Source organism: Mobula birostris, chromosome 1 (genome assembly GCF_030028105.1).
Source record: "Mobula birostris isolate sMobBir1 chromosome 1, sMobBir1.hap1, whole genome shotgun sequence".
NCBI classification, from domain to species: Eukaryota; Metazoa; Chordata; class Chondrichthyes; order Myliobatiformes; family Myliobatidae; genus Mobula; species Mobula birostris.
Genome location: NC_092370.1, coordinates 86,646,291 through 86,668,658, shown reverse-complemented (window position 1 = coordinate 86,668,658; position 22,368 = coordinate 86,646,291). Strand labels below are relative to the sequence as shown.

The 22,368-nt window shown below is 40.7% G+C and overlaps 1 protein-coding gene across 2 annotated transcripts in view; it reads right to left on the bottom strand.

Annotated features, from left to right (window-relative positions):
- Nucleotides 1-1,321: 1,321 nt before the first annotated feature.
- Nucleotides 1,322-22,368, bottom strand: part of cep76 (centrosomal protein 76) — a 61,878-nt gene continuing 40,831 nt past the window's right edge. The window contains exons 10-12 of one of the 2 annotated variants that reach the window (XM_072258557.1): nt 19,242-19,575; nt 14,197-14,414; nt 1,322-1,962 (exon numbers count right to left, since the gene is read on the bottom strand). In XM_072258557.1, coding sequence (XP_072114658.1) covers nt 1,824-1,962; nt 14,197-14,414; nt 19,242-19,575 — 691 coding nt within the window. In that variant the 3' untranslated portion in view covers nt 1,322-1,823. The remainder of the gene's footprint in view (nt 1,963-14,196; nt 14,415-19,241; nt 19,576-22,368) is intronic. The other variant, XM_072258548.1, reaches the window with a different exon arrangement.

Genomic DNA, 22,368 nt, shown 5'->3' with positions numbered 1-22,368 from the left:
CATTTACATCGATGGTAAAGGAACCATTTATTTATATTTACTTATTGACATACAGCCTGGAATAGGCCCTTTGAGCCATGTCGCCCAGTAATCCCCCAATTTAATCCTAGCCTAATCACAGTACAATTTACAATGACCAACTAACTTACCAACCAGTATGTCTTTGGAATGTGGGAGGAAACCAGAGCACCTGGAGGAAATCTATGTGGTCATGTACAAACTCCTTACAGACAGCGGTGGGAGTGGACAAGTTAGCAAACAGACAGCCAGAGTTGTGCATCTTTGATTGAGGGACATGAGCTTAAATACCACCATGGCAGCTAAGGAATTCATATTCAATCAAATTTGCTTAATTTTGGAAATTTAAAGGTAGCCTCAGCAATAAAAGCCATGTAACTACTGAAATTTTGCTGAAATCCATTTATTTCTGAAGTTTCTGCTGAAAAGAAATCTCATTCTCACCTGGTCTGGCCTGTTTGTGACTCCAGACGCACTAATGTGGTGCCTCTTAATTGCATCCTCACTTGAAAGGAAATTATAATTGTCAATACGAATGGGAATTATCAGCATGTAAACCAGGAAAGAATAAATTGAAGGTATTAAGACAATCTTTCATACTTTCAGGAAAACAGAATTTCTAAAACGTGGTCAAAATCATTATACAGCAATATTGCAAATTGATTTTAAAACCAACTACAGTATAGGATTTAATTAGAAGCAATGACCAGAGAAATACAAGTTACAGCTGCTGACAAACTTACCACAAGCAGCAACTACTATTCTCAAATACCAAATTATAAGAAAATCCCCTACAAAACATTGCAGAACACAGGATTATATGATTTCAATGAAATTAGATGCTCTCCTGCTTCGGTTCACAGTACAAAAGCTTTAGACGAGCAAGAGTAATTTTAAACCTTTCAGCTTAAGGATTTACAAAAAAAATGAACAAACATACCATTTTGTAAAGTGTTGAACAATCCCGTGTCTGTTAACAGAAAGTATGCCATATATATGGACAACCACTATGACCTTGATGAACATCACAAGCGATTAGGAATGCAAGGTACACAACAGCAATCTGAGCTAAGCACCAGATGACATATTTGCCAAGGACGTTGTTTGGAGAATTTTAAACACCTTACTGCCTTCCAGGCCCAACATTGAAATCAACGATTTCGGTCATCTAGCCTTTTGACTTCTATTTCCAGTATTCACAATCTTCCTACTTCCCTGCCCTCCCCCCAATTCTTCTGGCACTTTCAAATTCCATTCCTCCCCTCCCCTTTACACCTATACCCAGCCGTACCCCTCGACATTCTCCAACCTTCATCACCCTCTTTCAGCCAGTATCACTACCACTGTTATCTTTCATTGTTCCTGTCCCCGATTCCGCCTCTGCAAATTAAAACTTTTCTTTCAATTTCTGGTGCAAGTTATCACCACTTAAATGTTACTTTAATTTTCCCTGCACAGATATTGAATATTTCCAGTATTTCTGATTTCCAGAAGCTGCAAGAGCTTTTCAAGAAATTAACTTTGATTACAAATAAAATATCGAGTTTGTAAATATAATCAGCTTTATTTTGTAGCAAAATATTTTATATTTTGATAAAAAACAATTCCCATACTTTATTTTTCAATAAATAGACAACTAACAAGAAAGATATATGAAAAGCTTTCCGTCTCTGGGTTTGTAGAATTTAGTCTGGTTTTAAAAGATACCATCGGGTAGGATGGCTATAATGGAGCAGCAACAAGGAACCAGTCCGTTGTTAGCATCCACCAAAGTGAAAGCAGGTCTGTTTGAAAGCTCAGTTGCATCAGAGAACAGAACGGTACTTGCATGCAAACATAATCCAGACTGCACAGGCAGACTCAGGATATGGGTACACTCTCACTCGGACAGCAAGTCGGACCTGGTCTCCTCGACAGCAAATTATTTCTTCACAGAACGGAGACCTAAAATAGATATGGGGAGAAAAGATTAGAATAACCCAGTGGATAGTGCTCTCCCAAATATGCCTGGGTTCAAGTGCTATTTTGTACAGCTGACCATAAAAATCGAGGTTGATGCTGGAATCCAGTAATCAGGGAGTGTTGCATTATCAACCTATTGAGTGAGATGTTAGAACAAGTCTGTCACCCTTCTGAGAGAGAGGCAAAGACTGAATATTATGATTTCAGAGAATCTAGGTGCATTGGCCAATATTTGTGCCTCAGTCAACATAGGTTATCTGGTAATTATCTTACTTTTGTTTGAATGGTAGAAGACACTCGAAAGAGAAGATGGATACTCCTGCTTCCTTTGTTTTCACTCCTATTATGTTCTTAAGACAGTTTATCTAAAAGGACCCTTCCTTGAAATCTGTTCAGAAATACCTATTTTTACATTGTTTACCTGGTGATGTTTTTACTAATGTTCAAGTTCAGAATTTAAACTACTTAAGAAATTAGGTTTGGCAGAGCCCCAATGTACTTACCTTCAGACAACACTGTGATAGTGTGGAAACAGCTCCCAGTTCACAGGCCATCAGATTGATTGAATTAATGTTCTAGGAATAGTCATGTGAATGGCTATTTTTGGAATTTTAAGAATTAAGTATTACATCCCTGCACTATAAACAAGCTACTGTTGTACCTTTTTTTGCATATACACTTCATTTTTTTTTTTTAAAAATAGTGACTTATCTGGAATCTTATCCATTTTACTGGCCAGAAATGTTACCATCGCAATCAGATTTATCTGAAAAAGGTCAGCTCAAGAGAAAGTTAAACAAATGGCAGAACTCTCAACTCTCTTACCCAAAGAAACTGAGAAGTGAAAACTGGCATCCATACCCCTCTAGTTTAGAGGATTCCAATGATTTTTTGCCTCTCATCTCAGTCCTGACTGCCCAATCCCTTATCTTGATTCGATGCATTGGAATTCTAGACTCTCCAGCCAGAAGAAAGACCCTTTTAGCCTCTATCCTGTCAATCACTGTCAAATTTGTAGGCCTTGCTGACATTACCTTATTCTTCAAAGCTCCAGTGTTTACAACCTAATCTTGCTCAGTCTTTCCTCAGAGGAGAAACCCCTCATACCAGGAATTGATCGAGTGAATTTATCCTCACCAATTTTAATTCAAGCACATCTTTTAAACATGGAGACCAAACCTCCACCTGATATGCCAGGCACGACGTACCAAAGCCCGATAAAATTGTAGCAAGTTTTTTTTATTATTGCTCTACCCTTGCAAGAAAAGCCAAAAGAATTGTTCATTATACCAGCACGATGGTGAGAATGGGAATAGAACAGAATTAACATAACCCAATTTCTATCTAATAACACATTCTACACAGTACTTGCATCATGTCAAATAAAAAAAGGATCATGGCTGACTCCAGCAACACTTACGTAGTACAATAAGTGAAGCATTTAGCCAAGATAGTGAAGAGCTGTTGTCTATCAATGGATAAACTAAGATTCAAAATAACATTGAACAAATGTACTTTAAATTTAAAAATCCAAAAATTCTGGGAAATAGAGGGGCGCCCTTTCAAAACAGATGCGGGGAAATTTCTTTAGCCAAAGGGTGGTGAATTTGTTGCCACGTGCAGCTGTGGAGGCCAGGTAGTTGGGTATATTTAAGGCAGAGATTGATAGGTTCTTGATTGGATATGGCATCAAAGGTTACAGGAACTAGGGTTGAGGAGGAGAGAAAAAAAAAGGATCAGCTATGATTGAATGGCGGAGCAGACTCGATGAGCCAGATGGCCTAATTCTGCTTCTATGTCTTATGGTCTTCTTAATAGTCAGCCATGAAATGTTATAAAATTTCAAAGCTGTTTCTCTCTTCACAGATGGTGCCTGACCTGAATATTTCCCATCATTTTGCATCCTATTTCAGATTTCTTGCACAAACAACATTTTGCTGAACCTCAAAAGTTGAAGCTTCAGAATTCAAGATTCATTTATTATCAAAGTATAAATTATACAACCTTGAGATTTGCTTGCTCATAGGTAACCATAAAGCAAGAAACCTGAAATAATCCAATTTAAAGTAAAAAAAAGATAAAAATAACAAAACACTCAATATGCAAGAGGAAGTAAAAGAAAGTATCAATCATGCAAATAATTGAAGCGAACAACAGCCCTCCGATCCAAACCTTGGAGCAGCCCCGTGTAGGCACAAAGCCTTGTTTATCAGTTCATCATATTAGCGGGCATGGAGCACAGCAGCCAAGGCAGTCTTCATAGCCTCAGCGCCATGGAGATGATCTTCGCAGAGAACAAGCGAATTCAGTTCTCGTCCTAATCGACACCCTGTCTTTTCAGTCTATCTGGGCTGGTGTTTAAATTGACTGGACGATGGACAGCAAAAGGCACTGCACCCTGGAGAGAGGAGTGAAGATCATAGAAACATAGAAAACCTACAGCACAATATAGGCCCTTTGGCCCACAATGCTGTGCCGAACATGTACTTACTTCAGAAATTACCTAGGGTTACCCATAGCCCTCTGAGCTCCATACACCTGTCCAGGAGTCCCTTAAAAGACCCTATCATATCCGCCTCCACCACTATCGCCGGCAGTCCATTCCACACACTGTCCACTCTCTGCATAAAAAACGTACCCCTGACATCTCCTCTGCACCTGCTTCCAAGCACCTTAAAACTATGCCCTCTCGTGTTAGCCATTTCAGCCCTGGGAAAAAGCCTCTCACTATCCACACGATCAATGCCTCTCATCATCTGATACACCTCTATCAGGTCACATCTCATCCTCTGCCACTTCAAGGCGAATAGGTTGAGTGAACTCAGCCTTTTCTCATAAGGCATGCTCCCCAATCCAGGCAACATCCTTGAAAACCTCTGCACCCTTTCTATAGTTTCCATATCCTTCCTGTAGTGAGGTGACCAGAATTGAGCACAGTACTCCAAGTGGGGTCTGACCAGGGTCTTATACAGCTGCAATATTACCTCTCAGTTCCTAAATTCAATGCCACGCTTGATGAAGGCCAATGCTCCATATGTTTTCCTTAACCACAGAGTCAACCTGCGCAGCAGCTTTGAGTGCCCTATGGACTCGGACCCAAAGATCCCTCTGATCCTCCACAATGCCAAGAGTCTTACCATTAATACTATATTCTGCCATCATATTTGACCAGCAAAATGAACCACTTCACATTTATCTGGGTCGAACTCCATCTGCCACTTCTCAGCCCAGTTTTGCATCCTATCAACATCCCGCTGTAACCTCTGACAGCCCTCCACACTATCCACAACACCCCCAACCTTTGTGTCATCAGCAAATTTACTAACCCATCCCTCCACTTCCTCATCCAGGTCATTTATAAAAATCACGAAGAGAAGGGGTCACAGAAGAGATCCCTGAGGCACACCACCGGTCACTGACCTCCATGCAGAATATGACCCACCTACAACCACTCTTTGCCTTCTGTGAGCAAGCCAATTCTGGATCCACAAAGCAAGGTCCCCTTGGATCCCATTCCTCCTTACTTTCTCAATAAGTCTTGCATGGGGTACCTTATCAAATGCCTTGCTGAAATCCATAAACACATCTACTGCTCTACCATTAATGCGTTTAGTCACATCCTAAAAAAGTTCAACTCGGCTCGTGAGACACGACCTGCCTTTAACAAAGCCATGCTGACTGTTCCTAATGATATTATGCCTCTCCAAATATTCATAAATCCTGCCTCTCAGGATCTTCTCCATCAACTTACCAACCACTAAAGTAAGACTCACTGGTCCATAATTTCCTGGGCTATCTTTACTCCCTTTCTTGAATAAGGGAACAACATTTGCAACCTTCCAATCCTCCGGAACCTCTCCCATCCCCATTGATGATGTAAAGATCATCACCAGAGGCTCAGCAGTTTCCTCTTGCCTCCCACAATAGCCTGGGGTACATCTTGTTGGGTCCTGGTGACTTATCCAACTTGATGCTTTCCAAAAGTTCCAGAACATCCTCTTTCTTCATGTCTATATGCTCAAGCTTTTCAATCCCACTGTAAATCATCTCTACAGTTGCCAAGGTCCTTTTCCGTAGTGAACATTGAAGCAAAGTACTCACAAAGTACTTCTGCTATCTCCTCCGGTTCCATATACTCTTTTCCACTGTCACATCTGATTGGTCCTATTTGCTCATGTTTTATCCTTTTGCTCTTCACATACTTACAGAATGCCTTGGGGTTTTCCATAATTCTGCTCGCCAAGGCCTTATCATGGCCCCTTCTGGCTCTCCTAAATTCATTCTTAAGCTCCTTTCTGCTAGCCTTACAATCTTCTAGATCTCTATCATTACCTAGCTTTTTGAACCTTTCATAAGCTTTTCTTTTCTTCCTGACTAGATTTTCAACAGCCTTTGTACACCACGGTTCCTGTATCCTTTTGTCCTTTCCCTGTCTCATTGGAACATACCTATGTAGCACATCATGCAAATATCCCCTGAACATTTGCCACGTTTCTGCTGTACATTTCCCTGAGAACATCTGTTCCCAATTTATGCTTCCAAGTTCTTGCCTGATAGCTTCATATTTCCCCTTACTCCAATTAAACACTTTCCTAACTTGTCTGTTCCTATCCCTCTCCAAAGCTATGGTAAAGCAGATAAAATAGTGATCATCATCTCCAAAATGCGCTTCCACTGAGAGACCTGACATCTGACCAGGTTCATTTCTGAATACCAGATCAAGTACAGACTTTCCTCTTGTAGGCTAATCTACATATTGTGTCAGGAAACCTTCCTGAACACACCTAACAAACACCACCCCACCTAAACCCCTTGCTCTATGGAGATGTCAATCAATATTTGGGAAATTAAAATCTCCCAGCATGACAACCCTGTTATTATTACACCTTTCTAGAATCCGTCTCCCTATCTGCTCCTCGATGTCCCTGTTAATATTGGGTGGTCTATAAAAAACACCCAGTAGAGTTACTGACCCCTTCCTGTTTCTAACTTCCACCCACAGAGACTTAGTGGACAATCCCTCCATGACTTCCTCCTTTTCTGCAATCGTGACACCATCTCTGATCAGCAGTGCTACGCCCCCACCTCTTTTGCCTCCCTCCCTGTCCTTTCTGAAACATTTAAAGCCTGGCACTTGAAGTAAACATTCCTGTCCCGAGCCATCCAAGTCTCTGTAATGGCCACAGTATCATAGCTCCCAGCACTGATCCATGCTCTAAGCTCATCCGCTTTGTTCATGATTCTTCGCATTAAAATAGACACATCTCAAACCATCAGTCTGAGCGTATCCCTTCTCTATCAGCTGCCTATCCTCCCTCTCACACTGTCTCCAAGCTTTCTCTATTTGTGAGCCAACCACCCCTTCTTCCACCTCTTCAGTTCAGTTCCCACCTCCAGCAATTCTAGTTTAAACTCTCCCCAATAGCCTTAGCAAACCTCCCTGCCAGGATATTGGTCCCCCTCAGATTCAAGTGCAACCCATCCTTTCTGTACAGGTCCCACCTGTCCCAACAGGTCCCAATGATGCAGAAATCTGAATCTCTGCCCCCTATTCTAATCCCTCAGCCACGCATTTATTCTCCACCTCACTTTATTCCTATACTCACTGTCGCGTGGCACAGGCAGTAATCTCAAGATTACTACTTTTGAGGTCCTGCTTCTCAACTTCCTTCCTAACTCCCTGTAGTCTGCTTTCAGGACCAGAGAGCACACGAAATTGGCTTTCCCCTCTGATCTGGGCCGGCATTTAAATTATCTGATCAGCCCATTCTACCTTGCATTAGGACCCAGGCACTGCTGCTGCGAAAGGCTCCAGATCTGGACCATGTTACCCAGCAACTTGCATCGGGCCCAGATTTCACCGACCTGCCTGAAGCTGCTCTCAAGCTCTTCAAGTCAGCTCGGCACTTGAACCTATACTTCTGGGGTTGTCTGATGGAGTCTTGTTGTTTTTAAATATATCCATTGACAATACGGTTACCATGGTGGACATCCAATACTGCAGCCAAATTTTCCCTCTAGATAATTGGACACTTAACAAAAGTGACATGAAGCAGATGAACGAAAGCAAATAATTTAAAGAATTTTAAAAGTTTAATAATGCATTATTGGGCTTCTTGCAATTGCAACTATTAGAATTTAACTTCGAATTATAAAGTGCAAGAATAGACTCGATGGTGCCACACACCAACCCCAACCTACCCTCTTGACTCAATTGAATTTGTCTCCACCAATACCCCAGATAGTGCATTCCAGGGTACCCACCACTCTCTGTACAAAAACTTTGTCCCACACATCTCCTTTGAACTTGCCCCCTCTCAACCTTTAATGCAGGCCCTCTGGTATTAGACATTTCAACCCAGGGAAGAAGATACCAGCTGTCAACTCAATCAACGCCTTTCATAAATCTTATAATCTTGTCAGATCTCCCCTCAACCTCCACCACTCCAGAGAAAACAACCTCAGTTTGTTCAACCTCTCCTTAAAGCATGCGCCCACTGATCCAAGCAGCATGCTGGTAAACCTGTTCCATATATTCTCTAAAGCCTTGACATCATTCCTATAATCTGGCAAGTAGAAATTAATACAATACTCCAGATGCAGCCCAACTACAGGTTAATAAAGCTGCAATCTAATTCCTGACTCTTGAACCTAATTCCTCAACTAATAAATATGCCAAATGGTTCCTTTTCCACTTTATCAACCTGTATAGCCACTTTAAGAGAGTTATGAACCTGGACCTCAAGGTCATTCTGCACATTAACATTGTCCTTTACATTTGGTTATCCCAAGTGCAACACTTCTCACTTGGCTGGATTAAATTTCATCTGCCTCTTCTCCGCCTACATCTGCAACTGATCTATCCCTTTGTATCCTTTGCCAGTTTTCTACATTATCCACACCACCACCAATCTTCGTATCATCTGCACACTTACTAATCCACAATCAACATTTTCATCCAGTCATTTATACAAATCATAAATATTAGATCAGAGTACAGATTCCTGCAGAACACCACTACTCATAGACTTCCAGCTAGAATAAATCCCATCAACCGCTATCCTCTGTCTTCTATGGCCAAGCCAATTCTGAATTCAAGAGGCATTTCATTGTGGATTCCATGCATTTTAATTTTCTGGATTAGCCTCCCATGAGACTTCCAGTAAGATGCTTAGGTGCAGTAGCCACTCTGGGTCCAATGAAAGGTGTTTTTGCTTGTCCTGTATGTCTTTTTTCACTGCTGGATACTAAGAACATCAAGCACTGCAGGACTATCTCATCAGCAAGTTGCTTGATAGCATTGAGCTGGACTTACTGCGTACTGTTGTCGTGCTGTCGTCTGGACTTGACGTATATCGTTGGACAGTGCGTATTGCAAGTGATCATCTTGGACGTTTTTATTGTGATCACACAAACCTGTTAGACATCGGTAATGTAGAATACTGCAAGTCCAGTTCACTGGTTCATTAGTGAGACCAACAGCAGGGAAGCTTCCTTGCCTCGGTTATGGTGAGGACTAGGCTGAGGCCATGTTGCAAAGTTGAGGGCTGGCCCCTCATGTTGGTGCTGCCCTCTGGTGTTGGCTTGGCGGAAACAAGCTAGATCAGAGCAACTTACCATCAATTCTACAGCCATGACTCTCAGGGACTTGAACTATATTTTTTTTCCTTGTGACTCTTTTCGGAAATTGTAACCATATGTGTTATTTGTGCTATGTGCTGTTGGCAATGTGTTCGAACCTCAGCCCCAGAGGAATTCTGTTTTGTTTGGCCATATTCATGTATGGTTGAATGAATTGTCACCCATCTTATTAAAATCCAAGTAGACAACATCCACAGCTCAATCACCATTATCACCTCTTCATATACAATGCCTATAAAAAGTATTCACCCTGCTTGAAAGTTTTCACGTTTTATTGTTTTACAACATTGAATCACAATGGATTTAACTTGACTTTTTTGTCACTGATCAACAGAAAAAGATTCTTTCATGTCAAAGTGAAAACAAATTTCTACAAAGTGATCCAAATTAATTACAAACGTAAAACACAAAATAATTGATTACATAAGTATTCACCCCCTTCCGGTCAGTACTTAGTAGATGCACTTTTGGCAGCACTTGCAGCCTTGAGTTGTGTGGATAGCTCTCCATCAGCTTTGCACATCTGGATAATGCAATTATTCCCTATTCTTCTTTACAAAACTGCTCAAGCTCTGTCAAATTGCATGTGGATTGTGAGTGAACAGCTTTTTTCAATTCAAGCCACAAATTCTCAATTGGATTGAGGTCTGGACTCTGACTTGGCCACTCCAGGATATTAAATTTGTTGTTTTTAAAATCATTCCCATGTAGCTTTAGGACGCTGTCTTGCTGGAAAACAAATCTTCCCCCAAGTTGCAGTTCTCTTGCAGACTGCATCAGGTTTTCCTCCAGGATTTCCCTGTATTTTGCTGCATTCATTTTACCCCTTACTTTCACAAGCCTTCCAGGGCCTGCGGCAATGAAGCATCCACCTAGCATGATGCAGCCACCACCATGCTTCACAGTACAGATGATATGCAGTGTTTGGTTTATGCTAAACATTGAGTGGAGTCTAATGGACAAAAAGCTCAATTTTGGTTTCATCAGACCATAGAACCTTCTTCCAGCTGACTTCAGAGTCTCCCACATGCCTTCTGGCAAACTCTAGCTGAGATTTCATGAGATTTCTACCCCCCTCCCCCCACCCCCCCCCACAACAGCGGCTTTCTCTTTGCCACTCTCCCATAAAGCTGCAATTGGTGAAGCACCAGAGCAACAGTTCTGGTATGCACAGTCTCTCCCATGTCAGCCACTGAAGCTTGTAACTCCTCCAGAGTTGTCATAGGTCTCTTGGTGGCCTCCCTCAATAATCTCCTTCTTGCACGGTCACTCAGTTTGAGGACTGCCTGCTCCAGGCAGATTTACAGCAGTACCATATTCTTTCAATTTTTTGATAATTGACTTAACTGTACTCCAAGGGATATTCAACGAAATTTTCTCGTATCCATTTCCAGACTTGTGCTTTTCAATAACCTTTTCACAGAGTTGCTTGCAGTGTATTTTTGTGTTCCTGTGTGGTTTTTGCCAGGATACTGACTCACCAGCAGCTGGAACTTCCAGATACAGGTGTATTTTCACTACAATCAATTGAAACACCTTGATTGCACACGGTAATCTCCATTTAACTAATTATGTGACTTCTGAAACCAATTGGCTACACCATTGATGATTTGATGTATCGTATTAAAGGGGGTGAATACTTACATAATCAATTATTTGTTTTATATTTGTAATTAATTTAGATCACATTGTAGAGATCTGTTTTCACTTCGACAAGAAAGAGTTTTTTTCTGTTGATCAGTGTCAAAAAAGGCGTATTAAATGCACTGTGATTCAATGTTTTAAAACAATAAAACATGAAAACTCCCGGAGGGGGGTGGTTGGTGTGAGTACTTATTAAAAATAAAACATAGGCACTGTAACTCAATCAAGTCAGTAAGATGTGAATTGGCACACACAAAGCCATGATAACTGTCCCTAGTATTAGGCTATGGTTTTCCAAATGTTGACAAACCTTATTCCCCACTCCAGTAACTTACCTGCCTCTGACTCACCAGTCTATAAATTTAAGGATTATTTCTATTTTCCATCTTGAATAAAGGGTCAATATTTTCTACTCACCAGTCCTACAGGACCTTGCCTGTGGCCAGAGAGGACATAAAGATAATGGTCGAGAGTCTAGCAATCTCATCTTCTGCTTCTCTCAGTAAGCTGGGGTATATCTCATCAGTCACTGGGGAATTATCCATTTTAAATGTTCTTAAGGGACCCAACATTACTTCCTTCATTACCTTGAAGTGCCATAGCAAGTTAGTATGCTCCACACTGATCTCCCTAACCTCCATGTTATTTTCCTTGGTAAATACTGATTCAAAATACTTATTCAGAACTTCATGCACGCCCTTTGCCTCCGAGCACAAGTTCCCATCTTTAACCTTGAGTGGTTCTAGCTGATTCCCAGTATCTTCTTGCTCTTGATACATGAAAGGAATGCCTTGGAATTAGACCATAAGATATAGGAGCAGAAATAGGCCATTCAGCCCATCGAGTCTACTCCGCAAATTCTCTTTAATCCCACTTGGCAAATACATTTCAAGACCAACCTGTTCCATCTCAACCCCACCCTCAACCCCTCAGTTTTCCTAATTTCCTTCACAACATAATTGCTGAATAACTTAAATTCAAATAATTAAATAAATCTGAAATTAAAAAGGTAAATTGATATGGGCACCAAAAAACTTAACGGTCATAAAAAAAAACATTTGATATACTCATGTCCTTCCTTTCCCAGCTGTTTCACTGTGACCTCAGGTCAGTTAATGGTTTACTCTTGAGAAACGAGAAAGCAAGTTATCTAGCGAAGATCTGCAGATGCTGGAAATCCGAGCAACACACACACAAAATGCTGGAGGAACTCAGCAGGCCAGCAGCAACTATGGAAAAGCACACAGTCGACATTTCAGGCCAAAACCTTTCAACAGGACTGCAGGAAAAATGCTGAGGAACAGATTTAACAGGTGGGGGGGGAGGGGGGAGAGAATCACAAGGTGGTTAGTGAAACCTGGAGGGGGAGGAATGAGGTAAAGAGCTGGGAAGTTGACTGGTGAAAGAGAGGGGAAAGGGGATGGGAATGGGAAATGGTGAAGTGGGGGGGCATTACTGGAAGTTAGAGAAATTGATGTTCATGCCATCAGGTTGTAAGCTACCCAAGCAGAATACAAGGCGTTGTTCCTCCAATCTAAATGTGGCCTCATCACAACAGTGGAGGCGGCTATGGATTGACATATCAGAATGGAAATGGGAAGTGGAATTAAAATGGGTGCCCCATGGGAGATTCCACTTTTTCTGGCTGACAGAGGGTAGGTGCTTGGCAAAGTGGTCTCCCAGTTCCCAATCTACACCAGGTCGCACCAATATACAGGAGGCCACACCACGAGCACTGAACAAAGTATGTGACCCCAACAGACTCACAGGTAGTGAGGGAGGAGGTGTAGGGGCAGGTGTAGCACATGCTCCACTTGCAAAGATAAGTGCCAGGAGAGAGATCAGTGGGGAGGGACAAACAGACAAGGGAGTCGCAGAGGGAGCAATATCTGTGGAAAGCAGAAAGGGGGGAGGGGAGGGAAAGATGTGCTAGGTGGTTGAATCCCATTGGAGGTGGAGGAAGTTTCAGAGAATTATGTGCTGGATGTGGAGGCTGATGGGGTGACAGATGAGGACAAGAGGAACCCTATCCCTGGTAGGGTGATGGGAGGATGGGGCAAGAGCAGACGTGCATGAAATGGAAGAGATGCGGTTGAGGGCAGCGTTGTGGTGGAGGAAGAGAAGCCCCTTTCTTTGAAAAGGGAGGCCTTTCCTTCATTCTAGAATGAAAAGCCTCATCCTGAGAGCAGAGGTGGCAGAGACGGAGGTACTGAGAGGAGAAGGGAATGGCGTTTTTACAAGTAGCAGGGTGGGATGAGATATAGTCCAGGTAGCTGTGAAGAGTTTGTGGGTTTATAATAGACATCGGTGGACAAGCTGTGTCTGGAGATAGAGACAGTGAGATTGAGAAAGGGGAGGGAGGTGTCAGAAATGGACCAGGTAAATTTGACAGCAGGGTGGAAGTTGGTGGAAAAGTGGATGAAATCGACGAAAGGATGCAGGGAGCAACACCAATGCAGTCATCGATGTAGCATAGGAAAAAAGTGTAGGACAGTCACCAGTGTGGGTTTGGGAAACAGATTGATCCACGTAGCCGGTGAACAGGCAGGCATAGCTGGGACCCATGTGAGTACCCATGGCTACACCTTTTAGATAAGCAAATCATCTATCAAGATACAGATGCCAGGAAGTTGGTTTGTAGTAATTCAACCAAGTGAGTTAACAGCTGTTAATAAACAAGGCTTCTTTAAACAGCTATAACAGAATTCCAATGGATGATCACTGAGCTATTATAAACAGGACAGCAAGCTTCACATCTTCAAATTGCAACGGCTTTGCTATAGTCTAATCTATTCCCACTTTACTAACGAGTGAATTAGTGCATAAAATCTTAACTTGGTTCCATACTTGGTCAACATGAAAGACTTTTAACAGTGTATTTTACACCAAGGAACAAAATCATTTTCGAGATGCCCATGTATAGATCTTTACCTTAAGCATGTTGCAAAAGCTCTCCTGGGATTTTGATGCACAAAGTGAATTGGGAAACCTTTGAAAGTATGTCCATCAGGCACTGCTCGCTTGATAGCATCTTGGAACTCTTCATTGCCTGCAGACACTCCTGTAGTACGCTCAATCTCATATGCGGCAAGTGCAGGCGATAGCAAATAAGACAGATTGTCATCCCACACAGTGTTCAGACCAAGGTCCTGTTGAGGTAGAATCAGTACAACAAAGACTACCAATGAAATTAAATGACAAGTGGCAGCAATCCAATTATTGATTAAAATTTCAGGAGTCTCTTATCAGCTTGATAATTTGTTGATAATTAAACTAGATGTCATTAAAAGTTTGACATTATCTCAGCAGTACTGCCAAAGAACACTGATGTTTAAAAGAACATCACTAATGTAACATTCAGGGAAAGGTTTCACTAATAATTAGGTATATTATTCAAGTAATGATTTACTTGAATGATTTTTGGTTGTTATTACATATTATACTGCTGCTAATCTTGCAAACCTAATGTTAAGTCTTATTTATTTACGGCAGGATTAGAGAAATTTTAAGTCCACACAAGTGGATTTTTTTTCTGGCTACTCCAAATTAATATTTTGCTTCCAACATGAAATTAAAATTAAATTCATTCAACTTTCCAGATAATATTCTGATTACTCAGCTAAAAATGAAACTAGTATTCTGCTTTATAGGGATTTTAAAACTTCTGTGGCAAATTTAACTAAATTTCTCAGGCAAGAAACCCTTAAAACCTGTATTGTAATATATTAAAATAATTGTTACGTATATGTCACAAATATAAGTAATTCTTTTTGAAAGAGAAAATAGTGTGGAGGAGAATGTAAGAATTGGAACTAGTCCATTCAGCCCTTTGTACCTGTACTATCATTTTCATAAGCTGATCCTTCTATCTCCTTTCCTGCACGAACAAGGTTCCCTTATTATCTACTATCAACTGATTTCTGACTTAAATGAATTTAACAATTGAACCTCCATTAGTCGTCTTGGATAAAAACAAATTCAAAAATTCACTATCCATCTGGAAAAGAATTTTTCTCCACCTACATTGAACTGCTAACACCTTATTCCGAAACTTGGCTCAAGAAACCCCAGCTAGGAACAACATCTAGCCAATTAAGAAATTATATACAGTATGTTTCCAACTCTCATTCTTCCGATCTGGTCTGCTCACTTCCTCATCACAGCAATCTATCTAGCGAACCTTTGTTGCACTTCCTCATTCACAAGAATATTCTTCATGTGTAGACAATACCTATACAGAACTTTTTCCTGAGTGCTGTCTTCCCACAATCCTATATAATTCCAGTAAAATGTCTTTATTCTTCCTCTCAAATCCTATGGAACTAAAGATCTTTACACCATTTGTCTTCCTAATTGCTTGCTGTTTTATATTGTTTTCAAAAACAAAACATTGAATCACAGTGGATTTAATTTGCCTTTTTTGCCACTGGTCAACAGAAAAGAACTTTCTTGTCAAAATGAAAACCGATCTCTACAAAGTGATCTAAATTAGTTACAAATATAAAACACAAAATAATTGATTACACAAGTATCACCCACTTTAATGACACACCAAATTATAACTGGTGCAGTCATTTGCTTTTAGAAGACACATAATTAGTTAAATGGAGATCACCATGTGCAGTCAAGGTGTTTCAATTGATTGTAGTAAGAATACACCTGTACAGTATCTGAATGGTCCAACTGCTGGTGAGTCAGTGTCCTGGCAAAAACCATACCATGAAGACAAAAGAACACCCTAAGCAACTCTGCGAAAAAGTTGTTGAAAAGCACAAGTCAGGAGATGGATACTAGAAAATTTCCAAGTCATAGAATATCACTGTACAGTTAAGTCAATCATCAAGAAATAGAAAGAATATGTAAAGCTGTAAATCTGCCTTGAGCAGACTGTCCTCAAAAACAGAGTGACTATGCAAGAAGCGGACTAGTGAGGGAGGCCACCAAGAGACCCATGACAACTCTGGAGGAGTTACAAGCTTCAGTGACTGAGGTGGGAGAGACCTTGCATACAGCTGTCGACCAGGTGCTTCACCAGCCGCAGCTTTATGGGAGAGTGGCAAAGACAAAATCACTGCTGAAAAAAAATTGACATAAAATCTCAGCTAGAGTTTGCTAGAAGGCATGTGGGAGACTTTGAAGTCAGCTGGAAGAAGGTACTACGGTCTGATGAAACAAAAATTGAGTTTTCGGCCATTAGACTAAATGCTGTGTTTGGTGTAAGCAAAACACTGCATGCCATCAACAATACACCATCCCTATCATGAAGAATGGTGGTGGCTGCATTATGCTGTAGGGATGCTTCACTGCAACAGACCCCAGAAGGCTTGTGAAGGTAGAGGGTAAAATGAATGCAGCAAAATCCTGGAGGAAAACCTGATGCAGTCTGCATGAGAACTGCAACCTGAGAGAGGATTTGATTTCCAGCAAGACGATGACCCCAAGCATAAAGTCAAAGCTACAAAGCAATTGCTTAAAAACAACAAAGTCCTGGAGTGGCCAAGTCAGAGTCCAGACGTCAATCCAATTGAGAATTTCTGGCTGGACTTGAAAAGGGCCATTCATTCACAATCCCCATGCAATTTGACAGAGCTTGAGCAGTTTTGTAAAGAAGAATGAAGAAGGATTGCATTGTCCAGATGTGCAAAGCTGATATAGACACCTATCCACACAGACTCAAGGCTCTAATTGCTGCCAAAGGTGTATCAACTAAATAGTGACTTGAAGGGGGTGAATAGTTATGCAATCAAATATTTTATGTTTTATACTTGTAACTAATTTAGATCACTTTGTAGAAATCTGTTTTCACTTTGACATGAAAGAGCCTTTTACTGTTGATCAGTGTCAAAAAAGTCAGATTAAATCCACTGTGATTCAATGTTGTAAAACCATAAAACATGAAAATGTTCAGGGGGAGGTGAATACTTTTTATAGGCCACACACATACACACACTCTAAGACAGGGGTCCCCAAGCTTTTTTGCTTTGCAGACCGGTTTAATATAGTTTTGACAATATTCTTGCAGACCAGCCGACCAGGCGGTGGGGGGAGGGTGTTCAAGTAGGGTTAAACTCACCTCACCATGTCTTTTACAGTTAGGGTTTCCAACTTTCTCACTCCCAAATAAGGAACAAAAGTAGCAGTCAAATCCTGACAAAGGGTCCCGGCCCGAAACGTCGACTGTACCTCTTCCTATAGATGCTGCCTGGCCTGCTGCGTTCACCAGCATTTTGTGTGTGTGTTGACGAGACACTTGTGTTTACCCCGAGAAAGACTACCATAACCTCGAAGCCTTGCGCGGGCACCTGTGTGCGCATGCATGATGTTCGCATATGTGACGTGCGCATGCGCATATGTGCCGATTTTTTCCCCATTAATCGGTTGTGCCTTAATCTTCTCAACTACACTGTACATACATTATTTCTACTTTATATAGGCTGTGTATTTATCATATCATTAATGCTTTTACTATATGTTAGAATTATTTTAGGTTTTATGTGTTATTTGGTAGGTTATTTTTTGGGTCTGGGAACACTCAAAAATTTTTCCCATATAAATTAATGGTAATTGCTTCTCACTTTACGCCATTTCGGCATGAAAGGTTTCATAGGAACGCTCTACCTTAGCGGGGGAAATACAGGACAAGGGCGGTCCCGTATGGGACAAACCAATTTAGCCCAATATACGGGATGTCCCAGCAAATACGGGACAGTTGGCAATCCTATGTTCAAGTTCAACAGTGCGCGACAGGGAATGAGGAAAGGTGCAGCTGACTCATATCATTTCCTCGCGGCCTGGTAGCACATGCTTTGCAGCCTGGTACCGGTCCGCAGCCCAGTGGTTGGGGACTGCTGCTCTCAGAGATACTTAACTGAGTAAAAGGTATCGAAAAAAAAGGGAACTATCTTTGCCTAACCTCTTTCAGTTCCCTTGGATTGTTCCCATGGGCTGCAAAAAGGCTAAAGTGATGACAAAGGGAAATAAGAAATAACAGACATTTTAGTTGACAGGAAAGTTGCCTGTAAGGTATAGTCAAAAAACAAACTTATCTACGTGGATAGATATATTGATAGAGCTTTCCAAATTGAATTCTGGAAAAGGCGACCTTACTGACTTTGTTTTAAACTAAACTATCAGGATAGCAAACATAGATAAACAATTAGGTCAAAAGCAACAGGGATACTTTAATGAGATAATTTGGAGGATGGGAGGACGCAAGAGGAAGACAAATTTGTCTGCTTCAGCATTGTACATACTGTGTAATATGTGCACAAGGAGTTATTTATTATAATAGGCTTCTGTAATTAGAGGTCAGATTCTAGACTGGATAAGAACTTTGCAACATCAATGACATAGGTTGTGAATGCAGCCTTACAGTAGTATACAGGGATTTATCAATTATCAACATGAATGCATTGGAGAAACTGCTCACAAATATATAACTGATTAAAAAAGACGTGAGTGAAAATACCTTAAACAAGAAAGCTAGGCTCTTGGTAAAACTTATGCATTTGGACTGCATCTGACAGTTACTTATTTTCAGTAAATGTAGGAGAAATATAGCAGAAAGTCTGTGCTCAGAGATGTTATCATGTAAAATCTCTAGCCTTCTTGTACTAACTACAGCCCTTCAGGCTGGATAGCCTAGTTTGCCCTTTTTCACATGGTAGCACACAGAGATACCTCATCCACTGGTGATCCAAGTTATGGAAACTTTCCATTGGAGTTCCAAGAAAATAGTGAGGCTAGGACTGGTTTCAGGGTTGATTCTCATGTAAGGGTATCAAATTATATGCTGAAATGTTTGTATTGTACAGTATTCATCTATTAAATACAGGAGATAGAATACAAAATTTCCATCCTCTTTAAATAAACTATAAAAGAACGTCATTCAATTATATGTTGTATTTAAATAGGGCAGAAATACAGTCACATTACTGGAGATCTCAAAATACCATTATGCTTGTTTATTTTCATACCTTCCTGTGTTCTGAAATCAGACCCCTCAAAGCCAATTCAATCTCATTGCTCGCAACTGCTGCATCAATCGTTGGAGCACACAAAGGTGGAAATGGTGGCAACGAAATAGATGATCCGGGAGCACACACAGATCTTATGGCCTCTGTACTCATGGGTTTCCACTGCGATTCATCATTTAGGTCAAAGTGGCACAGTTCAACTGTGTCAGATGGCTGACAATTTGCATAAAAGCTCTGGTGATTGAAGAGGCAGCCGATTGAGCAATATGGATATGCTCTCTTTGGTTGCTCTACTAATGGTGGGTCATCAGGATTAACAGGCTGGTGAACATATCTGTATAAAAACAAAGCCAAAAATCAACTTTAAATATACAGGAATATAACAGTTTCCCAACAGCGTGTTTGTATTAAATGGATCAAACATTGATTTTAAAGTCAATTAAATCATGACTAAATACATCTAACACTTCTCTAAATTAAAATAGGAATTGTCTGTAACTAAGATACAGATTAATAGAATTCCTTAGACAATCAGTGCTTGATCTATTAACTACATTTAATCCTCTTAAAGCAGTTCAAGCAACACAAGTGCATTAAACTTAGATAAAAAAGACATGGAATGTTAGGAGAATTGGCATGAATCAACAAATGGCAAGTATTGTTCAAAGCAAGTGATGACATGGGAAGGTGATGAAGTTTTGGGGTACTCGGAGGCATGTGACAGGCCAGTCAGTGTGGTTTCCTTAAGGGGAAATTTTACCTGACAAATCTGTTGGAATGCTTTGAGGAAATAACACCCAGGATAGACAAAGGGGAGTCAGTGGATATTGTTTATTTGGATTTTCAGAAGGCCTTTGGCAAGTGCTGCATATAAGGCTGGTTAACTAGATAGAAGTCCATGATGTTTCAGGACAGATTCTACCATGGATAGAAGATTGGTTGACTGGCAGGAGGCAAAGAGTGGGAATAAAGGGGGCCTTTATTCGTTGGCTGCCAGTGTTCCACAAGGGTCAATGTTGGGACCACTTCTTTTCACATTACATGTCAGTGCTTTAGATAACATAATTGATAGCTTTGTGGCCAAGTCTGAAGACAATACAGAGGTAGGTGGAGGGGCAGGAAGTATTGAGGAAGCAGAAAGTCCGCAGAAGGACTTAGATTGGGAGAATGGACAAAGAAGAGGGAGATGGAATACAGTGTAAGGAAGTGTATGATCATGTAGTTTGGTAGAAGGAATAAAGGCACAGACTATTTTCTAAACAGGGAGAAAAATTCAAAAAAAAAAAAAGGCAGTGCAAAGGAATTTGGGCGTCCTCGTGCAGGATTACCTGTCGGTTCAGACAGTATTTAAGGAAAGTAAATGCAGTGTTAAAATACATTTGGAGAGGACTAGAAGGATGTAATACTGAGGCTTTTTAAGGAATTGGTCGGACTACACTTGGAGTATCATGAGCTGTTTTGGGCCCTGTATCTTGGAAAAGATGCACTAGCAATGGAGAGGGTCCAGAGGAGGTTCATAAGAATAATTCCAAGAATGAGAGGGCTAACGTTTGATGGCTCAGGGCCTGTACTTGTTGGAGTTTAGAAGTATGGGAGGCATCTCACTGAAACCTATTGAATATTGAAAGGCTTAGATAGAATGGATGTTGAGAGGAAGATCTCCTATAGTGGGCTAGTCTAGGACCAGAGGGAACAGCCTCAGAATAGAGGGGCATCCATTTACAACAGAGATGATGATGATGAGGAGGAGGAATTTCTTTAGCCAGAGGGTAGTAAATCTGTGGAATTCATTGTCACAGACAGCTGTGGAGACTGAATCATTGGGTATACTTAAATTGGAGATGGATAGGTTCTTGATTAGTCAAGATGTGAAAGGTTACAGGGAGAAGGCAGGAGAAGGAGGTTGACAAAGATAATAAATCAACCATAATAGAATGGCAAAGAAGACTCGATGGGCCAAATGGTCTAATTCTGCTCCTATACATGGTCTTATGAATAAATAGAGAAAGCACAAAAGAAAAAAGGAATATAGGAAATCAATGCTGAAGCCTACACCGCAACCTGCAATAGCAATAAGGAAAGCAAGATTTCAGGTGCAGTCAGGCTCACGAGCTCACTGATTGATCAGACCAGACCTGCACTCGTCACATCCAGAAAATACTCAAAATAACCACAAATTCTCAGACACAAGCTCAGACTATAAGTAGTAAACAAGCCAGTTTAAGGTTTAATTATTTCACAGATAGGTTAGCCAATGGAACAGACAGTTGAAAGAAATAGATAATACCAGCAAGTAAGAGGGGGTTGGTTAGTTATTTGGCAAAATAATATAATAGAACATAGATTATAATAATAGAAAATAGATAATAATAGCTGCAATATGTAGGCTTGTACATACTACACATGATTCTACGGACTGCTATTTCTCAAATGCGGGGTGTACAAGCTTATTGATAATGCAAAGCTGGGTGGCAGTGTTGACTGTCAAAAGGATGAAGAAAGGCATTTCTGTATTTAATGTGTAACAACCTAACCACGAGATTCAAAAAAAAGTTTTCAAGTACCTTAATTAATCCTACTGGATAAATAGCATTCTAATTTATTACACGGGTATTTCTTCCAATTTTCAGTCCAATGACACTGTTATATGGAAATTGGAAGGGTGAGTGTTCATGATGTTATCACTCAGGGGTTATTCTGGAGTCCAACACCTTGCTGGCCTGTTGGTGATTTATATGACTACTTAAAGAACTTGAACCAGAGCAAAAACTAAGTTTTGTGCACTGGAGGAAAATAGAAGAGTAGGTAGGGTGGCCCTGATATTAAAGAATGGGATAAAAGCAGGAGAAAGAATCAGTTTCCTTTAGAGCTAAGAAACAAGGTGTAGAAGGAACCACTGATGGGAGCTTTGTCTATAGAGACCACCCCCGCCCCCCACCAAAAGTGGTAGTAATTTAAGACAGAGTATAAACCAAGAGATTAAAGATGCAGTCGACAGGAACAATGCATTAGTCGCAAGGGACGTCAGTCTAAAATCATTCCAAGTTAACAGTAATAATGTGAGGACAAATTCATAAAGTGTACAAGAGATGGATTTTTTTGCTATGTAATGGAAACAAGGGAATAG